This window comes from Protomyctophum bolini (assembly GCF_963924005.1).
Source record: "Protomyctophum bolini genome assembly, chromosome: 15".
Taxonomy (NCBI): Eukaryota; Metazoa; Chordata; class Actinopteri; order Myctophiformes; family Myctophidae; genus Protomyctophum; species Protomyctophum bolini.
The window spans coordinates 26,461,871-26,475,562 of NC_137876.1; the positions used below are offsets into that span (position 1 = coordinate 26,461,871).

The following is a 13,692-nucleotide window of genomic DNA, read 5'->3' on the forward strand; positions in this document are numbered from 1 at the left end:
CTGAAAGTAGAAAGTACTCACCCTACTCATGAGGGTGAGTAGAGTATATCACGGCATATAATAAGCATTTTAATCTGTGTTTCCCTTGTGTGCAGATGTGATGGTGGGGATGGGTTATAACCTGGAGGAGATCCAGGAATCTCTGGCCAAGATGAAGTACGATGAGATCACAGCCACGTACTTGCTCCTGGGCAGGAAGGCCTCCGAGGTACAAACCACTTCACTTTCTCTCTTGTTGGTATATTGTGTGGTATACAATATGCACAAAAATGTGAATGTGTCTTTCTCTGATCTCTGATCTGTGTGGGTGGTGTGGGTTCTCTGTCCCAGTTGGAGCCCGGTGAGTCAGCCTCCAGCAGTAACCTGTCTCTAGCCAAGCCTCGACCTAACAGTGAGCTCAATGGCCAGTCTCCATCTCACCTCAAAGTCCAGAGGACTGTTTCTTCCAACCAGAAACAAAGGCGCTACAGCGAACAAGGTGAGATAACCCGTATTTATTTAAATGTTATTATATGATATCATATTAGCCTCCAAATCCATTTTCACAATATATGTTTGACATATTTTGTCCACTGTAAAATGTATTTTCCCGTATGTTGACATATAAAAACATATTGCATTGCCCCCTGTTACATTTTACATTTATAGCCAGTGAATTAGAATCCTTTTGGCCACATAGGCTAGCCAAAGAGATCTCGTGGAATGTACTGTAGTCTCTGCACCAAAGCGTTTGATGCTCAGACAATCCACTTCCGCATGCCGCATCCAATGACCTGCTGTTGGCCTAAGTGTTGGGAAAGAGGAGTGATGCTGTGGCCTCACGTGATATACTATGTCCATGCAGTCTACCCTCAACTTCAAGAGGAGAATTACAAGAGCCAAAGATCAAATCTGTCTAGGAGGTCATAATAGCCTGTGTAGATCCACTTGTTCCAGTGAGAACATCAATATTTCAAGCCAAGCAAGTCAACCCTCCCTCTTGTTTATACCAAACCGATAAGCCAATGCTACCAGCTTGAGTGAGGAAGGACCTCATCATATTTAATTATTTACTCCAGATTCCATCTTTAAAATAAGTATAATATTGATAGAGAGTGTGTTTACAGTATATCCTTGTCTTGGATGTGAATAGTAGCTCAATATATCTGGAGTGGCAACATATTGCACATTTCTATTATTGGCATTGAGTTCAGGAGCCCTCTACTGGCCTTAAAATGTAATGACAATAGAAAGTGTATCATCATAAAGCATAAATGCTTTAGTGTGGGTTAATAGTGCATGTGGAATGTCGAAATGGAATGACACAAAATGTACAAATGGACCAAATGGAACCTTAACCAGTTGGATTTAATACATAGTGTCAGTAAGTTTGAGTAAAATACAGACTTGCTGTATCTACATCTACCACAATAAAGCTTCTTGGTTTCCGCGCCATAGTAGTCCTGTGTGAATAGACATAAAAGAGAGCTAGAGTTGAGACTAATGCCAAAGCCATGGAGACGGTGGCAGGTGAGTATGCAAACGAGGCTGAGACCACTAGCAAACTTGCCTACATCATAAAGTCTAATGGCCTCCGCTGTTCAGAGAAAGAAAGTAAAACTAGACTCTGGGCTGGGTGTTACTGCATAAATCGGTTACGGCACCATCCACGCGACACTCACTTGGCACAGAAGGCATACTTCACTGTGTTTAATTACAATAGGTAATTGCTGTAAATAAACATGAACATAGTAGCCCTTCTCCTCCAGGCATTGCTTGAATGAAAATCCTCCATGGGAATGACTTGAAGCATTGACTGCTGCTGTTTGTGGTGCTCCTATACCAGACAAATGTGGCAATTTCACTCATTTGGCCTATTATTTTACGGTTTTTGTGGTTATCATTGTACATGAGCAGGATTAAACACAGTGGAGGCCTACACTTCATGTGAAGCACACTACTACTCCACTGGTAATAGCTCAGTGAATATAATTCTGATTAATACTATAAATTGGAAATGTAGTAATATAATTGAGTATGTGGTTATAATGTCTGTCTCAAAATCATTATTTTCAATGTTTTTGCTTTCTTGAGCATTCAAATATTGTATTCATTTTTATTTTAAAAGGAAAAATGTGCGTGCTCATATCAGTGGAGACTGAGAGATGGCTTCAGTCCGAACAGCCACGTGCGCCGCTGAACACCCACATTAATATTCATGAGCATGTGCTGTGAAGGGACAACCCCCCAGCAACACCGTGAGCCAAGCAATCAGCCAATGCACTGCCAGGCACTGCAGAGTGCAGACTAGTCGATACATTCCAAGAATCACTGTATGTCTTTCTTTCCAATTTCCATATCTATAGAACCGTTCATCCGATCGACTTCACACCAGGCAGGTTTATTGCAGAGGACACATGGAAGTGCCGTGTTGGATGTGAAGCTGATTGGATGAGCTGTTCTCCAGAAAGACGTGTCACATGTCACTCCGTTCCCGTTTCTCTTCTTCACGGGAGGAAGAAAAGCCACAAAATAAATGACGGCTCTTCTCTTTCCTTTCCTCTCCAGTCGGTCAGAACGTCACTGCAGGCCACCCCAAGCGGAGTCAGACCACTACGGCGGAGAACAGCGTGAAGGAGGAGACCGGGGGCGTTCAGCTCCGTAAGCCCGGCACCCCGGGGAGTCGTGCAGTTCCCCCTGCCAGCCCGCTGCTGGGGAATGCTAACAATCCCAACAAGGCTGACATCCCAGACCGCAAGAAGGGAGCCACCACTGGCCCCAGTGTAAGATACTGAGTGACCACACTGTGTGTGTGTGTGTGTGTGTGTGTGTGTGTGTGTGTGTGTGTGTGTGGGTGTGTGAGACAGACAGACAGACCCCTGTCTGTCAGGGGATACTGAGTGACCACACTGTGTGTGAGTGTGTGTGTGTCTTAAGTAGGATTGAATGATTAATCATGATTAAATCTATTATATTTACTTATTTTTTCAATCACTTGGAAATTGATTGATTTTTAATTATGAATTTGTCTATGAACTACTAACTGATTGCCTCTACTCTTCTGTTGTGTGTGTGTGTGTGTGTGTGTGTGTGTGTGTGTGTGTGTGTGTGTGTGTGTGTGTGTAGAATAACACTGCGTCAGCGGGCATGACCAGGAGGAACACGTATGTCTGTAGCGACAGAAACAACACAGACCGCCTGTCCGTTATTCCTAATGGGAAAGAGAACAGGTACGTTTCAGTTTTGTGTTTGTGTTTTCTTTTTTTTTTCAGTACAGTCTTGCCATTCCAAACGGTTTGGCTTCAGGTCTAAAGGTTTTCTTTTCTGCTGGTTTAAGAGAAAACACCCGGAGGTTAAAGATCCTGTCTAGTGGACCCCATTTGTTTTCTTTTTCTTGTGTTTCTATTATGTTACTTTTCCCCCGCCCTCTTCTTCTGTTTGTCTTTTCTTACTTACTTTTCAATTCTACCTGTTTGGGTTTTTCTGTTGTTGTTGTTTGCTGTTGATCAAGCAGCATGACTGAGATGGCTTGTGCGACTACTAGCCCCTCGTCTGCCTTTGCGCCCGGCGCGTTCGGTGCCTCGTCCAGTTCGGTGCGGATGAGGTATCAAACCGTTGGCCCTCTGTACGCTTGCCAGGCAGGGTGGGCCACTCTGCCGCACTCCTACTACGAGCTGGACTACTGCACGCCCAAGTAAGACGGCAGGGACTGCAGATCTCGCCCCTCGTCTTGTCTCTCCTCTCTCTCGTGTTTCTCAAACGCCCCCACATTCCCACTCCCCTCGCTAATCCACACAGTCAACCCCAACATCCAGCTGCTTTACGCTGCTCGTCTTAACCTCCTAACTAAACCATGGACTTCACCGCTTGGCTGAGGAGAATAGAGGCAAACACTTCGAATGTGGTATTTCAACCAAGGGTTGGGTGAAGGGAGACTTGAAGGGCAAATGGACTGTGGTCACATTCTGGATTTAAGGTGTCTGATTCATACTTGTTGAAACCATTTTGTTTGAACAAGAATATCCTGAATCCAGTTTGCAGGTGTGTTTTTTGAGTCTGTCAGTCATCTGTCACCCATCTGTCACCAACCACACAACAGAGAATCTCTCAGCTGCTCTCTCAAAGCTCTGCATAGGAAACACTGCAATAACAGCTATGATCCTGGTCTCTCCTCAGTCCTCTGCTCTGAACTTTGAACTCTGAGCCCCCCTCCCCCCAGCTGGACCCTTCATCACTTGTCCCTGCTACAAAGGTCCAGATATATCTGTCACTCACTCATTACTCTGTAGTTCTACCGTCCCACCCCCTCAGTCAGCCTTGTTTTTGTTTAGTTTCTAACTGAATAGGTATCCACAACTCGCATCGTTTAAGAGAACGGGCTAAGCTTGACACTCAGGACGTTCAATTCTAGTTTTTTATTTAAGAGAACCAATTTATCAGCTTCTATTTTAATATTGTTACAATTCAAAATTTGTCTGCTCATTTGTTTGTTTCATCACTTCCAATTTTACTTTTAGGCCATCTCTCTACTGATTGGATGAAATTGGTATCCCGACTTGAAAATTCGTTTTTTGCTTACTACAGAGATGGAAACCCTGTTATTGAATATTCTATGATTCACTCAATGATTACTATTAGAATATACAATATAGCGAACTTTAACACTTATTTAAAAAAAATCACACACGTGTGAACTGAGTGGTGCAATTCCCCCCCCCCCCCCCCCCTCTCTCTCTCTCTCTCTCTCTCTCTCATTACACAGCACTACCCCTCCCTCTGTTTCTGCCGCCCCCTACTGGTATAAATCAGTATATACTCAGGCTCATACACACAGGTACACACACACGTAGGTACATGGACATTGCTGATTGTAGGAGTGGTTGCACCACTCAACATTGCTGATTGTAGGAGTGGTTGCACCACTCAAAAAAAAGATATATCACTTACATCCCCTTTAATGCTGGATACATCTTAACGTCGCACTGTTAAATTTGGCTTTTCTACCAGATAGATACCCAAGTAATTTCCCCACCCTCGGTTTAACATCTAACAGGCCAGGTTCACTTAACCTCGAAGTCAGTGGAATGAAGAGACGCCAGAAATCCATGTCATAAATATGAAGACACAATGGGAGTGTGACGGCAGCCAGAGGTTTTCCTCTGCACCAAGATACTGTTCCGTACCTATATATACTGGTCCTAGGGTTGTTATGGTACAGAACAGTAGATTATAACTCAGTTGTGAGTTTGTTCATCGCTAAAATAAGAAGAGGAAAAAATGAACAACAAATTTGGACAAAGAAAAAAACGGGGATGCCAGGGCAATGTAGTCACCCTGGCTATCCATGACTTCTACAATCCACAATGCGGTTATTTCTCCATGTTCCACTTTGACCTCTAACCCCCACCGTCTCTACCGCAGCACCGTGGCGGTGTCTCCCGGCGGCACCCAGAGGAACCCGGGTACGTCCACCCACAGCATCTCCAATGCCACCACGCCCGACAGGCTACGCTTCCCACGAAGCACCGCCACCCGCAGCACCTTCCACGGGGGCCAGCTGAGGGACCGACGCACGGCCACCTACAACGGACCCCCGGCGTCACCCACGCTCTCACACGACGCCACGCCCCTCTCCCAGGGACGCAGCCGCGGCACCAGCAATCTCTTCACCAAGCTCACGTCCAAGCTCACGCGCAGGTAAGGCAGATTGAGGTGCCGGTGGGATGTTTGTCGTTACAAGGCCTGGTGGAGTAGCTCAGTTATTAGACCAGGTTATAAACGGGAAGGGTTGTGTGTGTGCGCTGCTTTGTCTATGTGCCTTTATGACGGGGTTGGGGTTTAGGCCTCTTTCTGCTCATTCATGACAATGGATAAATTCAAACTCAAATTATATATTATTATTATTATTACAATTATTGTTATTATTATATATTTTTATTCCAGTGGTTCTCAAATATTTAATGTCAAGACCCCCATCTATATTTGGTAGTGAACTCTCATCTGAGATTTTCCCAAATCTTTCGAAAAAGAAACGCATTTAAAATAGATCTTTATTAGATCTATAGTATATAGTATCTATCTATATCTATCTATACTAGATTCCGCAGATCTACTCCAGATGCACTCCTCGCATCACGACACATTGTGAGCTTCTAGATTAGCTACTTTCGAAAAGCCAAAGTATAACATAGGGTGGTTAATGTGGTTTGAGAACCACTGTTTTATTCAAATCACATGTTGGTTATTTACTTCATGGATAAAAAGAATATTTATTTGCTGACTTAGTCGACTGAGTAGGAAATGCATAGACCCCAACCCTTCTGTTAACAGTAGAATCCCCTGTGACTCCCTCTGTACCAATTAAAAACCAATCATAGAATTAGCGTCATTAATTACATGCTTTGGGAGGGGTCGCTCATTGTGCTGTAGAATGTGATTGATTCCTAAACTGTATCTGTCCTATCCTGGCTGCCCGATGAAGACATTGACCTATTTTACATTGGACTGAATTGAAACGCTGTGTGTGTGTAAAGTACACAATTATTACTATTATTATTATAATTATTAATGACTTGTAAAATAAACATAATACATTTTATATGATTGGTAACTTTTAACTGAATGTTTTCCGTGAATGAGCGTATGAAAAAAAAAAGCCTAGCTTTAACTTATCACTGTAATCTTGTACCTTGTAAGACCAATGTATTTGTATTTCCTTTACCTATATGGAGGACAACGGCTAAATGTAAACCTGTTGCTACATTTCCTAGTATACAGAGCAGGCAGCCAGGCTAGTGACAACTGTTCTGAAATGACTGATCTAAAATGAGGAATTGAAATCAACACCTTTGATAGTTGTACGAAACTGCCCCTCTTTTCACTGTTGCTGATTCCAATCACTCCATTTTTGTTCACTCATTCAGATTTCTCATAATCTTTTCCCCTTCACTTCCTCCTTCACCATTTTCACTGTTCCCTTGTCTGGTTTCTGTTGTAGAAACATGTCATTCAGGTTTACCAAAAGGTAGGACCTTTGTCCTTTGCCTTTGCTCTGTGCACAAGTGAAAACAAATAACTTTACTCAACTCAACTCTTAAATCCAACTCCTAAAGCCGTTGGCTGCTAACTGCTTCACCTACTAACACACACACACACACACACACACACACACACACACACACACACACACACACACACACACACACAGCTTTGTAGTTTGTAGGCAGTAGGTGCAGTCATGCACCAACAGAGTAGTGCTTACTGGTCCTTGGAGATCGCTTATAGCCTGCCCTTGTCCTTCTAGTAGAGTCAAATTAGGGAATATTTGAACCAGGTGAATCCAGTCAACAACAACAGTCAACAGTAGGATATAAAACCATAAATGCTAGTGATCCCTTAGGACCATTGATAGGACTTCCTGCTATAATTTTTCTGTCTTATGAGCATGTCGCTCAATGTAAATAACAGGTTTTCAGTTTACTTTCACAGTGAAATTCAGTTATTTTCGGTCAGTGACACAGTCACAGTCTTACCACAAATAAAATATAAATCAGGCTCTGTGTGTCTGCAGGATTTCATTTCAAAGAAACACTACACCAGCTGAGTTCATTACTTCCTTCCTCTGGTTGAATGTGTTCTGATTAGTGGAGGCACTCTGGTGTGGTGTTTGGTTGAACTGACAGATTGCATTCACGGTTCCCTCCGTCGCACATGTACCAGTTTGTGTCTTAAGTTAGCTGTTATTGGCCAGAGAGACGACTCTGAGTAAAGAGACAACTGATTTGGGAGGAAGGGCCTATTAGCCTTCTCCAATGAGCTAGGTGTCATCCATACACAACCACGCAGAACAAACAAAACTAGCCTGCCACTAATCAATCGCCAATGCATGCATGGGGTTCGCTTCTGCAGCTGCTGTTTTGTTTTTTTTCCTTTTCACCACATTAATGATTTAAGTATTGAACTGTGTGGAGTGAGTATACTGTTTTAAATACACACTGGAGACTGTGACACGATGTTAAAAAGGGTTCTGTGTTGCAGCCTTGATACTAGCAGTGCCTATGTGGTTTTGGTTGTGGCAGTGTGTTGCTCACTGTCTATGTGATCTATACAGAGCAAATATGTTCCCTTTGGCATCATGTAGCCTCAATGACTTTAGCACAAAATGTACACTCAAGACAGTAGATGATTTAGATTTGCTTACATTCGATTAACTTTACTCATACCCAAATGGAGATTCAACCGAGTAACCTTTTGTGTAGCAAAAAGCAATAAAAATGTCGTTATTTTTTATATATATATATATATATATATATATATATATATATATATTGTTTTTTTAAGACGTGTGTTAAAGAGATTATCTGGCGCAACAGTGAATCATATACAACCATTTTTTTAAAAGAGTGTTTACTGCTCTCCTGTTTCTAGTTGACAGGAAAGCTGAGAGGACGACTAGAGTAGTTAAAGGAGGAAGCCTCTAATATGCATGTTTCCAATGTATTTCTGAACCACTGCATCATCATCAACAGGAACAAATCTGGTCAAATAAGTGATGTTTTTGCCACAGATACTGATCTAGAGGTCAGATTTTCACAACACTGATGATTCGTGGCTCTATTTGTGCTTTGGGTTTTCACTTCACTGATGTGAAAAACAGGAAAGCGGGTGTACACCAAGGGGATGATGTCACACTTGGGTCTGTGCCTACATGATATGTTTGGTGTCTGGCTGAGGAAACCTGGATGCTTCCCAGATGAGCTTTATTCAATCCCTGAGGCTGGAATAGAATATGGATACGGTTACAACACAAGCAAGCGGAAATTGTCCACAATCTCAATATAATCTACAATGGGGAAAAAACTCTGGGTATGAATACAATAGATGTTGTACCTGAGGAGGAGTGGGCTTATTGTCATGACAACGTGTATACGCCGTGGTTCTCAAAGTGTGACCTGCAGGGTTCTATGGGGGGCTTCTAAATAGACTCTTATAGGTCTGTAAACTCTGAAGTTGTGCAAATGGATCCAAATCGACCTTTATGGGTCCATTTGCACACTTTATGGAGGTTCTTGAGATGTAAATGTTTGAGAACCACTGGTGTAAACAAAAAAAAAATCCTTTATTCACTGAAGAGGATCACCTGGTATTCGCTCCTATCTCACAGTTTTGTGGGCCATGTCTCCAGACACAGCAGTGCCCTCTAGTGGCTGGCTGAAGGGTAAACTGGCTCCATCATCCTGCCAGTGCCATCTATCAACTGTCATTGGTCTCTGTCATCTGTTTTAGACAAGAGGCTCTGTTGTCATCTATCACGCCATCATCACTGCGTTCCCGTCTCATTCCTTTCACCTCATCTTCCTCACTTGATTTATCTGCTGTCTATCATCTTCCCATCCATTTGGCAAACTGGTCATCAGTCACATGCACCGGTGATCCCACATCCTCATTTCTCCTCTCTGGCGTTGGCTAGCTTCACTCACTCCTCTCTTCACTACCTCCCCTTCTTCTTCTTCTTCCTCTTCTTCTTCCTCCTCTTCCTCTTCTTCTTCTTCTTCCTCTTCTTCTTCCTCCTCTTCCTCTTCTTCTTCTTCTGCCTTCGATGTGTGTCTTCCTAACCTTCCTGTGCCCTTTAACCTTTGACCTGTCCCTGCTCTTCCTTCCTACCGTGTGTCTTAGGGTCAGTATTGACCCAGCCAAAAGGCAGACAGGCAAATCAGGGCCTGCCGTCCCCTCTGCCCAGGGAGCAAAGACCCTTAGTAAGTCTTCTGTCCAGCTATCTGGCCTGTTTATTTTCTTTCTTCGCTCCATCGCTCGATCCTTCCTTCCTTCCTCATTGCCATCTCTCCATTCTTGGCAAATGAAGAGTACATGAAATATCATTCTTTTTTTTCACATTTCAAGTCTTTCTTTGGCTTTCCATGTCCATTCTTTATCACTCTTTGGTTTTTCTTTTTCTCTTTCACTCTTGCATTCCTTCTATCATTCTTTCTTGCTCTTTGTCACTAATCTTTTTTCCCCACTCTTCCTTTTTCTCTTACTCTTTCTTTATTACCCTTTGATTTGTTATTTCATTCTTCCTCATGCTTTCTTTCAATGTTTTTCTTCTCCTTCTCACCCTTTACTTCTTTGTTTCTTTGTTTCTCATTTTCTTCTCGCTATTTTCTTTCTCTCACTCTCATGTTTATTTTTCAAACCCATGCTCTTTTTTCAGAATCCATCTTTTCTTCCAGATTCAGGAGCAGCAGATATAGAGAGTTGTAGGAAGTCGCAGAAGGAGATCTAGAGTAAGGGACCGCTTCAAATCTGTCCCCCCTCCCTCCACCACACACACACACACACACACACACCAGTCAGTCAGCTCTGTCACGGTTACGTAGAGGGAACACAAACACACATGACCTGCAGCGTCCCTTGTCTTTGTGTACACTTGTGTGTCACGCATTCCACAGTTCCTTGTTCCTTCCTTCCTTGCCCCAAGATTCAGTCTCAGCCCGTATCTTGAACCTCTGCTATTGCCGTAGAACACAGAATCCCACAGGATCTTTGAAACCCATGCCGCCCTCCTCCTCCCTGCTCCAGGCTGGACTGCATGCAGCCTTACACGACTCTAAAACCAAGTGCTATTGAAGATGGTGGGGGGGGGGGGGGTTTGGGTTGCTAGGAAGTTTTTTTTTTTTTAACGTGGCTTGTAGTTGGAAGAACTGGTTACACATTTATTTAACAGTCGCTCTGCATTGTCTCACCGTTTCTAGGACAAATCTTATCAGGTATATTTTACCCAGTGACAGGAGGGGACAAACAGAGGACAGAAGACAAAATGGGCACACAACGGCTCTGCTTTGCTTTTCCTTCCAATAATCAATTCATTTACAGAGGTCAACTTTTGGAGATTTGTCTCAGGAAGGTCTCTAATCAGACAGGAACATCTTGTTACCAGAAGATATTTGGGTAGATGTTTGACCTTACTGTATATGTCAACATCACCTTGGAAATGTCCGCAGTGGATCAAAATTCAGGTTATGTCTCTGCTATACCAGCACCTAAACCTCACTGTGTACAATGATGCACTGTAACACACACTACATTGTATTAACAGTGTCCTAACACACTGCATTACATCAGGGCTTCCAAATTGTGACACAAATAATAAATATTAGTACAAATATAAATTGTGATTACAATGAAGGCAACCCAAAAAATACAGAATATATGTCCATATTCAATACATTATGAAACTCATCATACCTTTACCTTGTTCTATGGAAATTGCAGTAGTCATTTTGGGATTTTAAAGTCTCTTTGTCCCACTACATTGTAGACCATCTTACATTGTATCTGGAAGTCACATCTATGTTCTGGTGATTGTGAAACTACCAGTGCTTTAACACATCGCCCCATCAGCTGCATCTCCGTCTCACTCTCTGTTGAATGTTCTGTACAGCATTTCTTATATCCGTCTTCTTTTTATTTTATTTTATTCACCTTCACAAAACACATGAAGGCGTTTATATTTGCCACTGAACATCGATGGGTTTTCTTTCTTTATTTCATTCCCATTGATCCTAATGGAAGGATAAATGTCTTCCATTGTCGCTGTGTCTGGTAGAGGCTCTTTTTACACAACTCGGCTTCACTATTCTTTTCCTCTTTCTTCTGTGACAACACTTTGCTCCACATCAATTCACTGTTTACTAAAATAAACTCACTATTTACATAAAGTAAAATGCATATCTGTTGTGCACAAACCACAACTTTGCTTTTTGTTTTTCTTCCCTCCCTCATCAACTTTTGCTCCCAGAGTCTCAACCGAGTTTGAGAGAAACGGGAGACCTGAGGGCTCAAGGTGAGGTTGTCTGTTTACATTCCCAGTGACCAGTAGGTCACTGTTTTCATGTTCTCCGTGTACAATCTGTCGGTCAAAACATAAGCTGCCTGGTTCCTCCCTGCACTGTGGTGTCTTCGGGGTTGTGTCACAGGTTTCCAGAAATTACTCCAGTTGTTTTAATGTTTGTTCTGTTGTCAGGCGCCATGCCATAACTGTGTGTTGTTTCTAGTTGTGCATGGTGCTGCATTTGTGTTAATGCATTTGTTAACTAATGTCGCATGTTTTGGTATTGTAAACTAAAAGCTAGCCAAAACACCCTACTTATCTTTTTAATTTAACATTTATCTACTGGGTGAAAAATCAACTATAATGAATCAAATGCTTGTCTGTGGTTGTTAAATTAGTCTAATCTGCCAGTGACTTTGGCAGATAACCAGCCAGTCTCTTCTCTAGTCTGTACCAATTATAACATTGTCTGCTAAATAAATTCTGGTTAAGTTGCTGGTTCATTTTGGAATCGACTGCCTATTGCAGCTAAGAACTTAATGCAATCATTACAAAATGACCTAAATACATCTCCCACCCCAGCTCTTCCTTTCTGTTCATGTTGCCCCAATGGCCTCTTACTGACAGACATCTTAATTAGGGCTGCAACTGTTGATTATTTTCTTAGCGATTATTGTGTTTATTAATTTTCTGATTAATCGAACAATCAAAACAGGTTTTATATATATATCAATTAAACATTGTTTAATGTTTATTTTTTCTTACAACGGTGTTGTGCAAAAATAGTAAAAATAACGAACATGCAAGCACACAATGCATCGCAACACGATTTGAGCTTTTATTGACATACCCAAAGTAGGTCCTCAGTGAATATTGCTTGGGATAGTTTCCAATGTATTAAATCTATTAGTTTGATTCACTGTTGCATCCCTAATCTTGATGCCATTCCTTTTACAAATCCACAGAGAAGAGAATAGAACTAATCCTGTTCTTTGTCTCCCCTGACAGTCGCCATGTACCTGGGGATCAGAAGGGGGAAATTAAAGACAGTGGTAAACCCCGCTCCCTCAGATTCACTTGGAGTATGAGGACCACCAGCTCCATGGAGCCCTGCGACATCATGCGGGAGATTCGCAAGGTGCTCGACGCCAACAACTGCGACTACGAGCAGCAGGAGAGCTTCCTGCTGCTGTGCGTGCACGGCGACGGGCACGCCGAGAACCTGGTGCAGTGGGAGATGGAGGTGTGCAAGCTGCCACGACTGTCACTCAACGGCGTCAGGTTTAAACGGATATCTGGCTCATCCATCGCTTTCAAAAACATCGCTTCCAAAGTTGCCAACGAGTTAAAGCTATGAACAAAAGGGTTTAAAACGAAAGTATAAATATATATATATCTAGAAGTATTTAAGCTGTACAATCATCCAAGTAGCAGTTTCCAAATGTCTTTCTTTTTTTTCTAAACAAAATACAGCAGAGTATGTATTGAATATTATAATGTATAGAGTAAGGCTTTTTGGCAATAATCACTGAGTTACTTACTAATATCTTGTCAAGTCTGTACCGACCACACGGGGGCTCCACCATTGAGTTGAATATGATTTGTCATGCTGTGAACGTTGACAAAATGAGCATTTCTAGTCTTATTTATTTCATAATTTTTTCCCCCTTGAACATCAACGATAACAAATGGAAATGAACGTAGTTTTTGTTTTTTTCAGTGTAAATAGTGTATCTTACTTTCAAGACGGCTTCACCGCAATACGGCTTTTTTTCTCCTTCTTTTGTATCGTTTTAAAGTAGAGATGAGGGGAAGTCCATAGAAATGCCCACATGGTTAATAAGGTTCACTCACGTCTCAATTAAAGTGTCTGTCAACTTGAA

The 13,692-nt window shown here is 42.2% G+C and overlaps 1 protein-coding gene across 13 annotated transcripts in view; it reads left to right on the forward strand.

The window, feature by feature from the left end:
* The window catches only part of mark3a (MAP/microtubule affinity-regulating kinase 3a), a 43,440-nt gene extending 29,748 nt beyond the window's left edge, over positions 1-13,692 (forward strand). For 2 of the 13 annotated variants that reach the window (XM_080783938.1, XM_080783940.1), the window contains exons 11-18: positions 96-208; positions 331-478; positions 2,548-2,762; positions 3,106-3,209; positions 5,401-5,676; positions 6,977-7,003; positions 11,777-11,821; positions 12,818-13,692. In XM_080783938.1, coding sequence (XP_080640064.1) covers positions 96-208; positions 331-478; positions 2,548-2,762; positions 3,106-3,209; positions 5,401-5,676; positions 6,977-7,003; positions 11,777-11,821; positions 12,818-13,166 — 1,277 coding nt within the window. In that variant the 3' untranslated portion in view covers positions 13,167-13,692. Of the gene's footprint in view, positions 1-95; positions 209-330; positions 479-2,547; positions 2,763-3,105; positions 3,210-5,400; positions 5,677-6,976; positions 7,004-9,654; positions 10,155-10,189; positions 10,263-11,776; positions 11,822-12,817 lie in introns of those variants that run through there. The other 11 variants (XM_080783942.1, XM_080783944.1, XM_080783941.1 and 8 more) reach the window with 8 other exon arrangements.